The sequence below is a fragment of the Hyperoodon ampullatus genome, assembly GCF_949752795.1.
Source record: "Hyperoodon ampullatus genome assembly, chromosome: 5".
NCBI lineage: Eukaryota > Metazoa > Chordata > Mammalia > Artiodactyla > Ziphiidae > Hyperoodon > Hyperoodon ampullatus.
The window spans coordinates 28,683,391-28,697,332 of record NC_136918.1 but is presented as its reverse complement, the minus strand read 5'-3'; the positions used below and the strand labels follow the sequence as shown (position 1 = coordinate 28,697,332).

General features: G+C 38.5%; 1 protein-coding gene across 3 annotated transcripts in view; it reads right to left on the bottom strand.

The window, feature by feature from the left end:
- SATB1 (SATB homeobox 1) overlaps positions 1-11,190 on the bottom strand; it is a gene marked incomplete at both ends in the record, with an annotated part of 72,946 nt that extends 61,756 nt beyond the window's left edge. For all 3 annotated transcript variants that reach the window (XM_079705330.1, XM_079705331.1, XM_079705332.1), the window contains 4 exons: positions 5,129-5,252; positions 6,016-6,142; positions 6,916-7,092; positions 10,980-11,190. In XM_079705330.1, coding sequence (XP_079561456.1) covers positions 5,129-5,252; positions 6,016-6,142; positions 6,916-7,092; positions 10,980-11,190 — 639 coding nt within the window. The remainder of the gene's footprint in view (positions 1-5,128; positions 5,253-6,015; positions 6,143-6,915; positions 7,093-10,979) is intronic.
- Positions 11,191-13,942: the final 2,752 nt, after the last annotated feature.

Genomic DNA, 13,942 nt, shown 5'->3' with positions numbered 1-13,942 from the left:
ATTTTCACATAGACTACAGAAATTGCCCACTGTTTCCCATGTAAATATCTAACATTGTCTTGGGGGTCAAAACAAAGGGCTATTAGCGCAATTATACCTACTGATCCAGACAGGATGTAAGGACGGGGAGAAGTGACTGCCAACAGAGTTCTTACAGTCAAACTTTTTGGAACCTACCAAATACCAGATTATCCCAGGAATCAGTCCCCGTGGTCTCAATCACACTCGAATACTCTAAATTAGGGGCATGACGGTATTTTTAAAGCGAGTCAATGTAAGAATGACAAAATCAAAGATACAAAAACAAAACATACGTTAAAGAAAAATTTCAGCAGTAAGAATAAATACAGTTGGAAAACTGTAAGTAGTTATCAGTATTTCAGAGAAATGTATTTTATAAAACATCAAATTAGTTGGAGAAAGGTTTTTTAAAAAGGCCTCTGTCTCTATCTATCTATCTGTCTATCTTTCCTTCCATCCATCCATCCGAGAATACTTGATTAAGCTCACAGGGTCTGGGTATGAATTCTCGCCCCTCTGCTTCACCTGCTCCGTAATCATGGGACTTGATTAAACATTCCATGGCTCGGGTTCCTCAACTGAAAATGGGGATATAAAACCATATACCACACAGGGTGATAGATACACTCTTGATACTGTAAAAGTACTAAATGAAACTTACTATTATTTCAACTACTAAGATGTGTCACCCTTATTACTCCATAGGAAATAGAATGCCTGTCACACAGAAGACTGTCAATACATATTTTTGAATGAATAAATATGTGAATATGTGAATAAATTTCATAGGTTAGACTCTCATGTGAAATACAATATTTGAATACTGATGTTGGATATTCTCTGGAGAAAATGTGATTATTAATGTTTACTGGAATTTTTTTAGAAACGTCATTTTGGTCCAAAAATTATGAAAAAAATAATATGAAGTACAGTTAAATATATATATATATATCTACAGCCTAACAGATAGGGATTTTTTAAATTGGTGCTTTGTATAATACAGACTGAAAACCAGCTGAACACAGGGGTTTATTAATGTCTATGGAAATGATTGTCAAGTTTCAGAGAATGGGCATGGTTAAACGCCAAGCTTCAGCAGGGCAAGGTGGCTGCTTTTTTCGCCTGTTTTGCCAATACCTAATGAAAAGTTTGACACATTCTACATCCTTAGATGCTGTCAGAAAAAGGAAAACCAAAATATCATTTTTCTCCACGTTACTTGTAACTGGAATGTTCAAATTTAAATTCATTTTATATATCTTTTGCTACTTGAAAATAAAAATGACAGTTCTCACTTTATGAGGACTCGGGCTTGGAGCTCCTTTTCCCAGGTGAGAAATGAAACAGAAAGAACCGGCACCTTAAAAATATGAAAGTGGTGATGTGTGAGCGTGAGTGTGTTTGTGTACACAAATGTGAATGTGTGTGTGGTGGGGAAGGGTGGTAAAAATGCACATATATCAGATTAAAATCCCTTAGGAATACGTGACCTAAACATTTTTAGAAGGAAGACGCTAGTCTGGCAGAAGTAATAACTGACCTTTTACTTATGATACTTTTAACAAAATGAATCTATCCTTGTACTGAAGGTATATATATTTATCTAATGTTCAAGTTCAATTTCTAAAACTTCAGGGGAAACTTAAATCAAAATGAAATGTTTTTTATTGTACATCAAAATATTTACTTTTTCAAATCCCAATTTACCTTCCAAATCCATACCCTCCAAGTTCCCATGACCATAAGCTTTCTTATCCGCACGTCAGACTTTATTCTCCCTTCCTTACTTGCAGGTCAGAATACAACACCCACCTTACCTAACCACATCCACTGAAAAAAGCAAGAGTAACAACACAGCGCCCAACCTCAGATCCATAATGAGCTAAGGGTTTCTTATGCCTTAGAACAGTTTACAAAAATAAACACGTGGTAGAAAAAACAATAAATGGATGTCAATCTATTTGGGCAGATTTATGATAGGAAATCAGTCACAGAAATAAAGGTCTGAGTTATAAATCAAACCCCACCCACACTTAATGGAATTTCTGCAGCTAGAGAAAACCTTGCAGATTATCCAAGAAAACATTACTGCAGGAAAACCTAAGTCTTCATTTTAAAATCAACACGTTAAAACGCATCCTTGGGAAAGGACTTTGGGGTCAGTCACTAACCAGCATTTTGACTTTAATCTCTGGGAAAGATAACATCTTCTAGTTCTAAGATTCGAAGTGCAAACTGGACTTGCTCTTTGCAAGTAGGGGACAATCCTCCTGGGAGCACTGGAGGCGTGGCCTGCCAGACACCGCAGGCAAATTCCTGGGGCTGCCCCTCCCCTTTCCTCCTGGCCACTCCTCAGTAAAGGGAATCTCCTTGCCCACAGGGTGGACATTCTGCTCAGCATATCATTAAGGGACCCAATGGCTATATTCAAGACTGGGCTATTTTACCATATTAAACAAAACAAAACCCTTAATGTACAGCAAAATGGGCATGCTGAATTGTATGCTAAAAGTTCTCACGTGAATGAATCAAAACTCCACGGGAGGGGAAAAAGTCTTAAGCTGTAGCATTTCTTGGTGTTAGGTTCCATTTTGTACAAGACTGAGGCCGTATTTATTTGCTAGGCATTTTTCACCACAGCATCTTCATCACCAAATCTCACCAGGGAGGAAAAAAAGAGCAGTTTTACCAAGCTCATCATATATTTGGGGCTGAGGCCTTAGAGTGTCTGCATTTCCTCTAACTAATAACTTCTGACAGAAGAGAAAATAAAGAAGCAAATGGAAAATAGTCCATAATTAAAACATTCCGAATTGAGTATCAGATTCACGAATTCATTCTAGAGAAATAGAAGATGATGCAGCAGAATATAAAATAACCCCCTCATTTAGAGAACAAGTTGCACTTTTTCATAATATTAAATACTAAATTAATTTCAAATGTTTGCTGCCACTGCTGAACGATGTATACTTTTTTCTTTTTTTTTTTTTTTTTAAAGAAAGGAAGATTGTAATTACAACTGATGTTGAAGTTACAGCCTAGTTTCACCACTTAAGGATGACAGCAGGGTCCCCAGCTACCCAGGCCCACATGTTCCTCTCGAGGCCTCTCTATGGAAATTCACCCATGTCTGACTCCAAAACCAAGTCCTGAATTTCATTTTGTCAATTCTGTTTAACATTATAATAGTTTGTATTCAATTCATTTCCCATGATAACATTAAGTAAACTCACAATTGTATTTATAAGCTATAGTGAGGTAGAGTTTATTGGTTGAATGTTGATGTCATTTAACAATTAGTTCTCACTGCCTGTTTCAATAAATACTTATACTAGCATCCTCTTCTCCGGCTCACAGTAAATGCCTTAAATCTCTGCCTTCCCAAATCAATGGGACACTTAGTAACATCAAGATACATGAGATTCCTATACTGGGTATTTATATGTATTTTAACGCTGAGTTAAACAAACAAACAAACAAACAAACCAGCCTTTAATTCTAGGACATTTCAAATTTTCAAATGCTGAAACCAGTGACAAACTATCTGGAGTTGTCTGCAAAATCCAAAGCCCCAGAGGTAAGAGTCACCTGCTTCATTATATCATCCTATTGATTTAACTGTGTTTAATTAATTTAAATTACTTTTATTCGATGGTTATAAATTCACATCCTGCCTACTCCAAGGGTGAGAGAGAGAGAAAGAGAAGATCAGCTAAAATGACAAAAAGACTTTGCTCTGATTTTCAAGAAACGGACACTTAACACCAGAGAATATTTTACCTGTGGCCATAGCTTACCTTAAAAGAATATAAAAAGCCATCATTAATTGTAAACTTAATTCATTTGCTTCATTCCTATAATTGCTAACAAATAACAAAGTAAAGCTGTTGACTGTAACGCAGCAAACCTGCAATGCATGGAGGTTCCATGAAACGGCAGCACAAAAGGCCACAACCTTCCTTCCTAAGGTACCCATGTATCTTCACGGCCATCACATTAGAAACACATTTTGAGAATATCTCAGTTGCAGAAATGTTTACAGCACTCATACAGTTCAAGTCCAAATGACTGACAGACTAACATTCACACTTACATTTTAAACTTGTAAGAAAAAACTTTAAAAATTTAGTAAAAATCTAGTCAGACCAGCACTTCAACTATACTCTATGGTGGCGTGACCTTCACTGGTGTGGGCACTGAGAGATGGCATTATGACACAGTTACGTTGTGACCACACGAGCAACCCATGAAGAGCGGGTCCACAGCATCCTTTCTTTTTTATTTGAAATCAGCTCTGCATCATCAAAAGTGATGTTTGGCTTTACATTTAGAAACAGAGGCAATCTCTCAGTAGAGTTTTAATTGCCCCTCTACCAAAATTCACTCTAAAAACTCGAGTACAATAATAATAAATCTTTGTCTCATTTCAAAAATCCCTGATGGTATGACAGGCGTCTCAGAGGAAAACATATGATCCCACTAAAAAAAAAAAAAAAGCTGGGGCGGTGGTGGGGGGCGGTAAACCAATGCCATAAAACTGGTGACAAAATCCTGATGAATAATAACTATTTAACCTTTAGTTACAGGGAAGAGATTTCTGTTCTTACTTAAAAAAATTTTTTTTTACTAATGCTATTTCTTCTTTTTTTTTTTTTTGGTAATGAACAAAGTATCCAAAAACTATACTATACTCTTGTTTTATTGAGGTAGCATGGTGCAGTTTTGAACATTAACACTTGCAGTGCCCTTCCCACTCACCTAGGGGTGCCTGGAAGTTATACCACCTTTATTCCCTTAAATAAAGGCTCTCAGGACAATGTAGCTTCCAAACTCAGAGCACTCAAGAGGAGGAATCTACAATCGAGCTAGTGTAGAGTTCTGCTGAGCTGTTTTTCCTCCACTCTTTTCCCCAAGGGAGAAAAAGTGTAAAGGCTCTGTTCAGGACGAATAGGGCATATTTTTGCAAATCACCAGCGGTCAAGTCACTTTGCCTTTTGGGGAGATTCTTGCTTCCGATGCCAGTTGCCTTAGACTATGGAACCCTATTACACCTCCAACTAGGACTGCCCACAATGTCCTATCATTTAGGACAGGCAATGCCAAGTACCTGTGAGAGGGGGCACTCCTTGGCCAAGGAACTCTGATTCATATCCTTCAGTAAGTCCTTCAGCGCGTTCCTGACGGTGGTGTGGGACCACTGTTCTGGAGGCAGGTCTTCTAGTTTGGGGCAACTATTGGAGACACAGATTAGAAAGGGGATTATGACCAGATCGCATCCTGCTGCAGAACGTTCCTTTAAGACAGACAGATTTCATTTTGCGCATCAAACAGATGCATCTGGAGATTGCTCTCGGTCTCCTGATTGTTCCGATTAGTTAATTACTTTATACAACACATCTGCTGTATCGATGCATGAATTATACATCAGCTGCCTGTGGTGGCTATTTTTTCACGTTACTTCTACCTTCCTGCTCTGATGTGCTTGGGAAGACAATTTAAGGTGTGCTGCTTTCTCACGAGCCATGGTGAAAAACGGGAACGTGGGAACACTTTCCTTTCAGGACTCTGTTCATACAAGTTAAAATGGTAAAAAATATATATATACATAAATGAAGAAGAGCTCGGCAATAGCGAATAAGGCATTCTTTCACAAAATGTACACAGATGGCACTGTTCATGATATGCAAAAATATTTTTCTCTTAAGTAAACTTTATGTAAAATGCCTTCTTGTAACGCATCATTTAATCCACTGCACATACAAAGTCTCGTCGTCTGATAACCTGCACAGATAGATGCGTTTGGGGGGAAGGTTGCTTTTTAATGATAGATTGAAGTTAGGAAAATAAAGCAGAAGGGGTAAGGTAACAAAATCAATTTGGGTTAACCTTTCTGAAACACAGAGTAAATCACAACTGAAGGGTGACCAGAGATGCTTTATTTCAGATGATCAGGTAAGTAGAGTGTTCTGCCCTAGAGTTGCTGTCCTGACTCACCTGTGTAACTGAATTTTCAGTGTGACCACATGATACACGTCTTGAAGCATATCTGCTACCGTAGCATCAGGGGCATCAGTCACATAAGACAGTGGGACTGGATTCCACTTTCCAACCTGGATTAGCCCTATTCCAGATAAAGAGAATATGTCACTAACTATTTTACCCTTCAGATAACATACCTAGTAGAAGGTTTGTTCTTTTCCTTTTTTAATTGCCCCCACCACAAGCAATATTGTTATTTGTTTGAATGATTCCCTTCCCTCTAAAAAGGCAGGTCAATGAAAATATTCACAGCTTAGCTTTCCAAATTGTGAAATTATGTAAATGACGGTGGGGTTGTTTATTATTTTGGAAATAAAACCCCATCAATAAAACCTAGGCAGAGGCCACATTTTCCTAACTTGCAGGAAGTTCTAATAAGACATAGCTGAACCAGTTCTAAATGGCTTTACGATTTAGATAAGATTCTCTACTGCAATGGGAATCAGCACTGAAAAATACTTTACAGCCCATAAAACCATCAGAAACAGAATAAAAGAAACAGAACTAGATATTCAGTCATAAATGCAAATTGACTCTCAACAGTCCATCTGCTCAAATACGTTCCTCACTTCCTTGTGGGTCCTCAGTGGAGCAGATTATTAAGGTCAATAAGCATACTAATGATTCAGCTGAAGTAATTTAAAAAAAAAATCTACCTCGACATTCCACATGAGCAAAATGTGTGTTAACTAAACCAAACTGAATTAAGCCAATTTTTTTTAAAGCCACAGTCTAGAAGGAACCCATGTAACACACAGGCTACAGTTCTTTGAATGAAAATATTCAGTTGCTTTCTCTGCAAGGTAAACAAAGGATGCCAAGCAATTTTTCCAACCCCACGTCTGCATTATTTACCTTTGGCCTGGGCAGCAGAGCTATGCGAATAACCCAGAGACAGCAAGGCCATTTCAATCAGCTGGTTGAAAAGCATATCCTTCCTCACCAACACAAATTCTGCATGTTCCTCCTTGCAATCATACTCAATGGCATTTTCATAATGTTCCACCACGCAGAAAACCGGTAGCATGGTTCCTATCAAGGACACAGAGAAAAAGAGACGCAAACCAACGATCTTCAGAAATACAGTCTGGAGGGAGGAAAAACGAAGCCGTGAAAATAAATCTTCAACACAGTGGGAGAAGGGGCGGCTGTGTTTCCAAGGCAGACAGGGCACAGAGATCCAGGCGCGCACACACACACACACATACACCTGCCTTTATTTTTATTTTTTTAAGTTGTAAGAGAAATATTGAAACAGAATGTGAACTTGGTCCTGAGGTAACTTGGGCTCTGCTTTAATTTTAACAGTGCGTTTCCCCACATCAATTAATGCAGAACTACCTTTCTGATCAAATCATAAGGCTGATGAGAGGGGAGCCAGGGTCTCGTCTGACCTGCTGTGAGTGGTACCCGGTATGCAAATGCAATTCGCTACACTTGTCCTCAAAAGAACCCACCTTTGGGCTTGCTACACACTTTTGTTAACATTAAATGTTCATTGTCTGTATCCAAACAAATTATATTTGATGATAAAATTATTAGCATTTTCCTCCTTTTTTAAGACCTTGACTTTAACGAGTCCATAGAAGAAACACAAAACTTAACCAAACTGATGTTCAAAATACACGATTTCGATATGTGCATACTGTAGATGAATAAGATTTTACTCTGATGGCTACTCATTTAATCTACCCGACTAAAAAGGTATCACAGTAACCACGTCTTTAAAATGAACAATCTTTGCTATAGCAAATGGGATAAAAATGAGAGGAAAGGAAACTGGCCTCATCAGGGCATCTTAGGATACAGGAATCTGCATAGACTTGAGGTGTTCTCTCTTTATTTACTGTAATCGCACGTAATAACTCAGTAGCCAGATGATTAATAAACACAGGCCACACCACTGTTAGCAAAGAGGCTTCTAGAAACAGAAATCACGGAACGTGGTAGTACTCGAGGTGTTTATGCAGCGCACTGTCAGACTTCCAGTGATAAACGGAAAAGGGTTAAAAGCAGATGCATCTGAACTGTACTGTGGCAAGCTGCCAGGAGGTATCATCTTTAGCATAAATGGTGACTAGGGTTACTTTAACAGGGCACCCAGGATCCCCAATTAGTGCTCTCACATGAATGCCTCTATAAGCTCTGCCCTTTGGACTCACAGAATCCAACCAACTTCTGAAGGTGTCGAGTGCCTGCCAAGCAGAGATAAAAATCAGGATTTCCTCCTGACACTAGGGATGCCCTTTAAAAACGCCCTCTTTGCTTGCTGCTGCTGAACAAAGCCGGCAGTAAAAGCAGCTACATTTTTCTACGTGTGCATCTACCCCACAGCTTCAGTGAACTGTTCACAAGAGATTCTAGCTCTGACAAATAAACCCCTTTAGGTTTACTTAGAAAGGCTTGCAAACTCATTTGAAGGGACCCAACAGGCTAGGGAGGAAAAACAAGCTGTGGAGCTTGCCAATATTCATGTCACTCATTCGGCTGTTTTATACCAGAGAGAGAACCCATCAGGGATCAGAAAGAGACTGGGGGAGACCACAGCAACAACAGCAGTGTGCAAACTGGTGATTTCTTCCTTGGCTGGAAGGTACTTTGGCAAAACCTTCTAAACAAATAAACAAAAACCTCCAACCCCTTTTCTTAAGGTGTGCTTTCTCATCCCGGCCCGCCTTTTTATCTAGCACATGTCAAACAGAAACCCTGCACTTGAAAAAGATTTAAAAAAATACTACCACCACCACCAAAAGGCTGTAGGAATTTTGTTGCTTGAAGTAAGCAGAGAAACTTCTACAATTAAACTGCATTTTTAAAATGGCACTATGAATGCAATGCTTAAAAAAAAAAAAAAAAAAAAGCACTTGAGCAGGAAGTGAAATTACTGTACTTTGGTTTCTCCTCCCCCTGTCCTGAGGTCTTCAAAGAATTGGGTTACTAACACAACAAAAACATACACATTGATTTCTCCTCCTATAGAATGATACAGACCTGTTCTGCGCTTTGCTTCTCCTGAGACCTATGAAATTAACTGTAGGTTTTTCGAACTGTTGAAATATATGAGAGTTGTTTTGGACTTTATTTAGAGGGGCCCTGTAAGGTCATTAAGGTGGCTACTGATAAAGCGACAACAGTAGCCTTTAATTCCCAATCTAGCTGCTAAACCTTCCAGCAAACTGTCACATTGTCCTCCGGATGCTGGGAGTCAAGCTGAACGGGACTTCTCTGAACTGTCTGATTATTTGTGTAAGTGCTGGATGAGGCTTCCAACTCCACCAACTTCATAACCTTCCAGCATGGAAAGGGGAGTGCGCTGGTCACTGCTGACTGCTAAAAATACCCCATGATTTAAACCTGAAGGCAGTCTTAGGAGCTTTTGCTGAAGGTTTATGAGCCTGTGTAAACAGCACGTCTGCCATAAGGAGCAGTGAAGTCTGTAGAATCCTTGTCTAAAACTGTCCTGGCATTAAAGTTTGCTGTGCAAATATCACATAATACCAGAGACAGCTGAAATCTCCTATTTAGGAATTTATGGAACTTACATGTTTGCAGGCGTCAGAAAGTCTTTTTTATAGAGCCCCAGTGCTTCGCAGTACAATATTAATGCACTCTGTTTGAAAAAGCCGTAATAAATTATATTTTTAATGCTCTTACCCTGGCTTTCTTAAGATGCATACATTCTTGGCAAACAATCAATAAATAGGGTAATCATGAGGAGAGGCCAAAGAATTTGCTGAAGTGCTGTTTTTCCATTTTTAATAGATAAAGATCTAACAATACGGACTGCTGTGTCTGTTCATTTCAGGATCAATATATTCTTTGTTTTCGCCAAACCAAGGAAAAAATAAATGATTGTATGATAAATGTTATGCATCAAACACAATGAAATTCCTCTGCCTGCTAACTTTATCTACTTAATATTCTTGGTTGCTACAAGATGGCATTTTTATCCTCTGCTTTAGCAAATGTAAGGAAAATCTGAATCCTATACACAGTTATTCGGAGACAAATAAAGACCTTCTAAGGCCCACACACTACGCCCAGGATAGGCAATGATTTATAGAAACAACAGTGCTGAACGCAAAGTTATTCAACTGCATCAATGGAATATAAAATTGGTAGAAAGGAATCACACAGTTACATACCCTCTCCTTATAAACTTGTCTAGATCTGCCCTTCTTTTATCAAAAATACCCAGTTACAGCAAAAGGGAGACACTAGAATCATCAGGTTTTTCGCTACTAAATAATGAATTTGCTCTGAAGAAAACAAACCACCAAAAAAAAACAACATCACAAAACTTTTACATCATATTGCAGAAGACTTTCATTATCTGTGAAACTGCCTTACAACCAGTAATCCTATGAAAAAGCTAGGTTGGTCCTCAAACAATTGAAATGTCTTATTCTTTTTTTTTCTTTTTTTAGTATTTATTTATTTATTTAGCTGTGTCAGGCCTTAGTTGCAGCATGTGGGATCTAGCTCCCTGACCAGGGATCGAACCTGGGCCCCCTGCACTGGGAGCGTGAGTCTCAGGCACTGGACCACTAGGGAAGTCCCACATGTCTTCTGCATAATCAGGGTTAGTTTCAGCAATAGCCACCTCTGTATGCTCTACTACAATAACATCTTCTCAATGGAAGCCTTGTGTAACTGAGACAATGACATTTAATTCAGTTCTTATTGTCCACAACATCCAAAGACTCCAGTCTATGGGGGAGTAAGATGCTCTGGCTCAGGCACGGAGCCTACACTTTCAAACGTGGCTGAACCTACAGCCAGAAATGTAACTAGATCAGAAAGAGAATCAAGGAAAAGAATGTAACAAAGAAGCCTTCTGCCTCTCCACCCCGATACCAAGTGGCCTTGGGTGAACACAGGGCTTGCAGCCTTCCAGGATTTGGATCGAAAGTATTTACCTTTCCTAAGGTTGCTTTTCATCAGATGGCCCGAGTGTTTTAAAGGCACTCCCTGCATTTTTGCACCTGTGCTCCCAAGCCTTCCTCTTCCTAGTGGGCTCCCGTTCTGTTCCAGGCGGGCAATCTTGGCTGGTGGACCCTTCGGATCGCTCACATTGTTAGACATTTCTGAATGTTCTTTCCCCTGAGTTGCTTCGTTCAAATGATCCATACTCAGTTACTCTCTAAAGATCACCTGCCAGAATTTAAAAAGAAGAAGACATGTTATAATTGGGTGGGGGTCTCCACATCTCTCTCTCTCTCTCTGTATTATAACGCCATGTAAATGTTTTATCCCTGGATGCTTCTCTCTCATTTGTAAGATTGCTTAACTGGACATATAATATAATGCAGACGTTACTCTATTTCTAGATCACCGCATTATATTTCCGTTCAAGGTAACAGAATAATTTGCGGAAATTGTACCAACACACATGAACAAAAAGGTAATTTGTCACCTACCAGCAAAACTAACTGGGGAGGGAGGTGCAGGGGGAATGGGCTTACTTTTAGAACAAGAACTTACAAGTATAGCTAAAGAGAAAATAACAAATTGTATTTATGTAGTCCCAATTTTTAAAAATTAGAAACTTAATACAGAACACAATAACAACACTTTAATCAAAGATGGAAAGATTATCACAGTCCAAAATATTAGTTAGATCTGATGTCTTTGCTTATATTTTTATATGCAGTTTGATTCTCATGAAGAAAATATATCTACATACATACACACCATCTCAAAGGAAGGTAGCAAACTTCTGCTTTTGAAACTCTCTATTGGCTTTACATTTAATTTGTAGAAAAACTTTTCTACTGTCAAAGTATCAAGAGTTACATGACCTGTTTTAAAGATTTAGTCAAGTCTTGTCTCAAACATGTGATTGAATCATTCCACCCCTAAGCAAATGGATAGAAGTGGAGGATTTCTTCAAATAGCCCCGGTACTGAAGTGTTAGAACTCACGTGTGTTAGGGTTAATATTTAGGGGTCCTTTAGTAATAGAATGCTGTTAACAATTTAAATAGCAAAAATTCTGAAAATATTTCATAATACACACATTAGATTGAAGCGCTAAACTCGCTTTGAAAAACATCTTGATAATTTCGGTAAAACACAATTGCCAGTGTTCAAAAATAATCTCAGCATGCAAAGTCAACATATCAATTAACTTCAGAAAAAAATTAACAGATAATTATTTTCAGTTGTATTATACACTGGACATCAATTTTCATACTGTTTATAATAAAGTAGGTAGTACATTATCAAACTCACTTCTAAAATACAGTTTTAACTAGCATTAATACGAACAGATGAGTAGAATTCTTTTATGAACTTTCATGATACCTGAAGTACTGAGTTCAACGACACTAAGGGAGAGGGGAGCATATATAGAAAAAACAGAGACAATATGACAATTATCACTTTTCTCCAGCTGTCTGGTAATTCGACATATCTTTCCCTTAAAAAAATATACATATACATATATACACACACACACACACACACACTATACTGAAGAAGCTACTCAGATCCAGATTTGAAAGCCAGCTTGTATTATTAGCATGGCCTTTCTGTAAGCATTTTTTTTCACCCTGTTTAACTGTAGATTACTTTGTCCATTATAATCAAGGAAAGAGGTGATGGGGAGGGGAGAGCAATGATAATCTGTAGGTTTAAAAGCAACCTTAAGAATGTCAATGGAAGAACTATAAAGTTAGAGAAATAATGGCTATTTATCCTTGTACTCCAGGGTGGCACACTGAGACCAAAGGTCTACCGTTGATCGAGGTCCCATCTGTTTTTGGTTATGAGGTTCATTAACAATAAATGTGCCTGTTTTAACCACTTTTTTATCAAGATTACTCTTTTCCACTAATATTAAACTGTAGTCTAAAGCCAAAATTAGTGGTGATTATTAACTTATTCAAAACACGCTTTATAATGCTTCATATGGGTTACAGTACAGAACTGCTTCTCCTGAAATTGGCTGCCTTACCCTAAAGCGGAAGATGAATTTTAAAACATATGACTTGAAAAGAAAATACTTAACCCGCGGGGCAACTTAAGAGCAAAAAAAAAAAAGAGGGGGTAGTAGATAAAAGCATCAAAGTTAATGCTACAAAACATATTAAGTAGTCATGAGGCTTAACAGCGTTATGAACTCTGAAGTGTTAGATGATAATTTAGTTAATGTATTGACAATCAAAACGTCATATAGGTCATGCAAAATTGTCCTTCGAATGAATACCCACCTATAAGCAGCTATCAAACTCAGTCATCTTGTAAAAAGCTCTACATTATAAAGCAAAATTACATGCACATAAAACGCCCAATTTACTCATTTAAACTCTACGCCCAAGGCTAAAGTTCACCAAACCTGAGTTTGGAATTGCAAAGAGCAACCTCCACGGGGCCCGCTGGACTGACAGCACGGGAACTAAGTACAGTCTCAACAGATGCCAGGCTGAAGAGTTTCTTTTAAGTTACACATTTAAACAACCCATTTTACTGCAACGTCTGGCTGGCGCATTGAAAGCAGGCTACTTTCTCAAAACCCCATTTCCCTGTCCATAAACGAAGTCCATATATGATAATCAACGAAATAAACAGTGAACTCAGACACAGCAATTATTTCCTTTGAAAAGAAAAAGCAAAGCCCGAAATTCCGGTTTCAAGAACCTATTTTTTGCAGCGTGGGAGCCTTTTCAATGAGTTCCGTGCTGGATCGCCTCCCTCGGCCCACAGAACCTCATAATCACATTTTAAGAGATTGTGCCCTTATCCATTCCATATGGCCGGCACGATCCAGGCCAAGCTTTCACTGTGACCCTTTAAAGAGACAAAGAAGCAAAGTACTATCTAGAAACAGAAACACTGCAGTTTTACTGAGTGAAATTAGCAAAACCGACCTGAAACTCACC